This window comes from Apium graveolens, unplaced genomic scaffold (genome assembly GCF_009905375.1).
Source record: "Apium graveolens cultivar Ventura unplaced genomic scaffold, ASM990537v1 ctg7576, whole genome shotgun sequence".
NCBI lineage: Eukaryota > Viridiplantae > Streptophyta > Magnoliopsida > Apiales > Apiaceae > Apium > Apium graveolens.
This window is the reverse complement of record NW_027420439.1, coordinates 41,003-46,528: the sequence shown is the minus strand read 5'-3', so window position 1 is coordinate 46,528 and position 5,526 is coordinate 41,003. Positions and strand designations below refer to the sequence as shown.

General features: G+C 30.4%; 1 protein-coding gene across 10 annotated transcripts; it reads left to right on the top strand.

The window, feature by feature from the left end:
* The first annotated feature begins 2,131 nt into the window (after positions 1-2,131).
* On the top strand, positions 2,132-5,163 carry LOC141704216 (calcium sensing receptor, chloroplastic-like). Of its 10 annotated transcripts, none has more exons than XR_012567877.1 (6): positions 2,132-2,337; positions 2,409-2,501; positions 2,781-2,885; positions 2,996-3,235; positions 3,760-3,879; positions 3,985-5,163. XR_012567877.1 is itself a non-coding variant. In XM_074507512.1 (4 exons), the coding sequence occupies exons 1-3, from the start codon at positions 2,335-2,337 to the stop codon at positions 3,808-3,810; spliced, it is 315 nt and encodes a 104-aa protein (XP_074363613.1). In that variant the 5' UTR covers positions 2,138-2,334; the 3' UTR covers positions 3,811-3,879; positions 3,985-5,163. The 10 variants fall into 10 exon arrangements, 4 of the variants coding, with proteins under 4 accessions (XP_074363613.1, XP_074363614.1, XP_074363612.1 ...); XR_012567878.1 differs by having other exon boundaries at positions 2,141-2,263; XR_012567879.1 differs by having other exon boundaries at positions 2,160-2,267.
* The last annotated feature ends 363 nt before the right edge of the window (positions 5,164-5,526 follow it).

Here is a 5,526-nt window from a genome sequence, read left to right as displayed (position 1 = left end):
GTTAAAATGGCAAGCCAAATAAAACTATTTTGATATGAAATTTTGGTTATATCACTAATATATATCGTTGAAAAATATTTTAAAATAATCGAAACACTGATTCAGGATTAAACATTAGTTAGTTGTACTAGTCAAAATGATGTTTGACTGTTAAGATGGCAAACCAAATAAATTTATTTTCATATGAAATTTTGGTTATATCACTAATATATATATCTATTGACATCCATATGGTTGGATCGTTGAAAAATATTTTTAAAATAATCGAGACACCAATCATGATTGAATACTAGTTAGATGTAGTAGTCAAACATCGGGTTGACTGTTAAAATGGCAAAACAAATAAAATTATGTTGATATGAAATTTTAGTTGTATCACTAATATATATATCTGTTGACATCCACATGGTTGGATTGTTGAAAAATATTTTTAAAATAATCGAAATACTAATTCATGATTCAACACTAGTTAGCTGAACTAGTCAAACTGATGCTTGACTATTAAAATGTCAAACCAAATTAAATTATTTTGATCTGAAATTTTGGTTATATCACTAATATATATATTTATTGACATCCATATGGTTGGATCGTTGAAAAATATTTTTAAAATAATCGAAACATTAATTCAAGATTCAACACTAGTTAGCTGGACTAGTCAAACTGATGCTTGACTGTTAAAATGTCAAACCAAATAAAATTATTTTGATATAAAATTTTAGTTATCACTAATATATATATATATATATATATATATATATATTGACATCCATATGGTTGGATCGTGGAAAAATATTTTTAAAATAATCGAAACATAAATTCAGAACTAAACACTATTTAATTGTACTAGTCAAACTTATACTTAACTGTTAAAATGACAAACCAAATAAACTTATTTTGATATGAAATTTTGGTTATATCACAAATATATATATATTTATTGACATCCATACAGTTGGATATTTTAAAAATATTATTAAAACAATCGAAACACCAATTTAGGATTAAACACTAGTTAGCTGTACTAGTCAAACTGATGCTTGACTGTTAAAATGTCAAATAAAATAAAATAATTTGATATGAAATTTTGGTTATATCACTAATATATATATCTATTGACATCCATATGGTTGAATCGTTGAAAAATATTTTTAAAATAATTGAAACACTAATTCAAGATTCAACACTAGTTAGCAGTACTAGTCAAACTGATGTTTGACTGTTAAAATGTCAAACCAAATAAAATTATTTTGATATGAAATTTTGGTTATATCACTAATATATATCTATTGACATCCATATGGTCGGATCGTTGAAAAATATTTTAAAAATAATCGAAACACTAATTCAAGATTCAACACTAGTTAGCTGAACTAGTCAAACTGATACTTGACTATTAAAATGTCAAAACAAATTAAATTATTTTGATATAAAATTTTGGTTATATAACTAATATATATATTTATTGACATCCATACGGTTGGATCGTTGAAAAATATTTTAAAATAATCCAAACACTAATTCAAGATTCAACACTAGTTAGCTGGACTAGTCAAACTGATGCTTGATTGTTAAAATGTCAAACAAAATAAAATTATTTTGATATTAAATTTTGGTTATATCACTAAAAGTGGATTTTTTTTTTAATTTACAATTAAGGGTAATTAGATAATATATAATTTATAAGTACGTGTAATTTGGTAAAATTAATGAAAGATTGTAAATATCAATATTGATGCTAGTTATCAAAATCCATGCTTTTGAATTTAAATTTTCTGGAATCTATTAAATTAAATTATAATCTTATATCTTCCCAAAAAAAATATTATAATCTTATTTCTAGACGGACAATTGTTTCCGTGAGGGTTTATTTGCTGGATAGAAATTATGTCGAACAAGAAAGTATATGGTATGAAACTAAAAGGGGAAAAATATTTTTAAATTTACAATTAAGGGTAATTAGATAATATATAATTTATATAAGTACGGGTAATTTTATAAAATTAGTGTGTATCAAAAAATAGGTATCGTAAATTTTTAATGTTTTTATATAATAGTAATAGATATGTTATACATTTAGCCCAACCCAAGATTAATAAGCCGACCCAGCCCATAACTCGCGTCAAATCCAGTCAAAAACCCTATTATCTCATTCATCCACTTCTTTTTTTGTTCAGATCCGCCTCTATCCCTCTTCTCTTCCTCTTTTATGAGTTCTATCTTTTTCTCCTTCAATTACATCTCTCAAATCCTGACCAACACCGTATGTAATATACGTATTCCCAATCTCTCAAAATCTAGCTATTTCAATCTTTCAAATCTCTTAATTTGGTGATGGTAATGATGATCAGTTGTTACGTATGTGTATTCTTATATGTGTGTATTGATTTTAATTTGTGTGTATATAGACGACGAAGAGGTAGCAACAAGCATGAACGTGGTTTCCTCTTCATCACAAGTCTTACGATCCTTTGTTTTCATAGCATTTGTTAAAATACAAGGTCAGGTTACATTTGTTTGTGCAGTACCTTGTACATAACACAGTGCCTTAATTATATTAGTTTCTTGTTTTGTAAACATGTTTCGGTTAGTCTACAGAATGTACTTGAGTTTTGGTTATGGCTTATATAATCAAAGTTTCTTTCAAGATACAATTCATTATTGTAGAAGGGATAAATTTTATATTTAATTACACCCCTCTAATCCTATATACTATATCGATATGTGAACATTCAAGTATGTACGAGACTATAAGATTGATATAAATCACCGGCTTGTAGGTCACTGAATGAACCTTCAATCTGTGGCCTGTGGTCCTAACCTAACCACAGTAGGGAAATTTTCAAATAAACGCCAAAGAATAAATTGTGTCATCCATCACTCAAGTTAGTAACTTTACTTAATAATTTGTTTAGTTTCTTGAATTTATGTAAAGGGCTGTTGGGAAATATAATGCTCATTGTGATGATTTTGGCATTCTTGATTATTTTTGCAGGTTGAAGATACAATTGGTCAAGTGCAAGAAGTGGGTTCCAGTGTTTTCGATGTTTTAAGCAAAGTTTTTGGAGCTGTTTCTGAAGCGGTAAATCCCGGGGTTGATGCAGCATTGCCTATCTTGCAGCAAGCTGGAGACCAGGCTGGGAAGTATGCTTTTCCTACAATTTCAGAAGCTTCCAAGAAAGCTCAAGAAGCAATAATGCAAAGCTCTGGATTTGATATGGAAACTGCTGCCAAGGTTTTCAATTTTCTTTCGATTTGATATTTTGCATTAGGAACTTCATATTTTCCTTTCAAATTTTCATCAAGCTTGCTACATGGTATATCCTTAATGTATTAGAAATTTGTGCTTTTTGTATGGAGCTCTGATCTTGAAATATCGCTAGCATTATAGTACGAGTACATCGAATATCCCTTTTCTCTTGGTAGTAACAAGAAGTTGAGTGTTTGAGACTCAATGCAGGCGTGTGTGTTATTATCAGGATTAAGGCCATGTAAAAATTTTGTATGTCTTTCAAAAACAATGTTGAGTTGTATTTTGACAAAACTAATGTTCTTGAAAAGTAAATTAGAAGTTCAAGAATTAGGGGAAACTCGTCATTTCTTCGCAGGATGATATCATTAATTGTTGATAAATTGATTAGCATGTTTATCGTCATTCGTAACACATTGTTGAATCATATATATAGGCTGACCACTGCTCTGACTATAGCATCATCAACTGCTGAAACCATCATTTCAACCGACCTATGGTATTTGCAGGGACTGGCGGAGCATTATTCTTTGCATATTTGCTACTTCCTCCAGCTATAATTTTACGGGGAAACAGTACTTTATGCTCCAAAGTTTGATATGCAAACTGCAGACTTATGGCTATCTCCAGTAAGTTTAGGAAGATCACTTCCTATTTTCAATTGATATCTAAAATTCAACTTCAAAATATCAAAGAGGTTCTAGTGCATGCTTTAATAACTTGTTTTGGAACAGCTTATAGCTGCTTGTGCTGCGGGAGGAATTTGGTCTTACAACAAGCACAGACAAAGGACCAATGTGCACATAATGGCCTTAAACCTTGTTAAGGCCTTTTTCTGATTTTTTATTTTTGTTGACTTTGGGGTTTATTTGTTGTTATGGTCATTTCTAATTTGTCAGAGTAGTTTAAAATTGTTTGGTGGGCAGAAACGTCTTGAAAAATGCTGCCGGAAACTGGAAATCTCACCGGATTTGGTAAATTTCTAGTTTCCGGCGAGTTTTTTTGTCGGAAATTTCTAACTTACGACGCATTTTTCCGTCGTAAAATTACATTTTATCTTATAAAAAGTGGGTCCCGTAAAGTAATATCCGACGTTTTTTCCGTCGTAAGTACAAAACTTATGACGTTATTTTTCGTCGTATTTTGGGGTCTTACGACGATATATTCCGTCGTAAGTAGATTTATTATTTTATAGAGTATGTGGGCCCCTACTTTCTAACTTGCGACGCAATTTTATCTTGTGACGAAAAAATGAACTTACTACTCGACCAAAAACGAAGATTTTTTTCGGTCGTAAATGGCTCAATTACGACGATTTCAGTTAAAAACACCGTCGTAAATGGCCAGATTTGTTGTAGTGTTATGTGGGTTATTAATAGTCTAATAGTTTGATAGTATGTTTTATTGTTTATGATTTGATTTAGTTTAATATTTTTGTGTTGTGGCTTGTAAGTGATATGAACATGTTTGGATGATTGGCATTAATAATGTACGCAATGGCATAAGGGTTACACGAATTGCAGTAAAAATAAGTCTGGTAGATTATGACTAATAGCAACTATTTTTGCGATTAATAAACCAAAAAAATGACTACAATTTCTAGTGGGTAATACCGGCTGATTTTTATTAAATTACTTTTGGCCGATAAAGGCCATGTTACTTGTAGTATAGTCACACTTAAGTCACAGCTTATAGCATGGGTTGCATACAAATTTAAAAATGTTAATAAGTCAAAAATAGATTCATATCCTTATCTCTTTTTATAATTGTCTTGACTTTGCTGACACATTCAATAATATGAGTCACCGGAGCACTATTCTCGAAAGCACTTGTACTGAGTAATTCAAGAAGAAAGTCGTTTATCAAAGGATCATTGGCCTACAAGTTTATGTATCATTTTTTTTCATTTTTAATTAGGGTAAATGTAATAATATACAAGTTTTCAAGTATAAGCGAAATGAATAGAACTCTTTAGAATACTCTTATATGTAATAATTGATATCTCATGCCTGTCTCAAGAGAGACCAAGGCGGCTCCCTCTCGAGAAACCACGGCGGCTCCCCGTCCACATCCTTGCCTCGGAACCTTGGGTAGTTGAGAATACTTCTTGACCCAAAAATATCTTCATGACATTTTTAATATTTATTTTAAGTTGGCCAAGATGTTAAGTTGAAATTATTTTGTGCAAGGACAGGTTAAAAAAAGGAAGTTGCGTGTTGTTTTTGTATACAATACATTGGGCATGTTTCCCAAAAAAAAGTGAAAGTGTTTTTAAC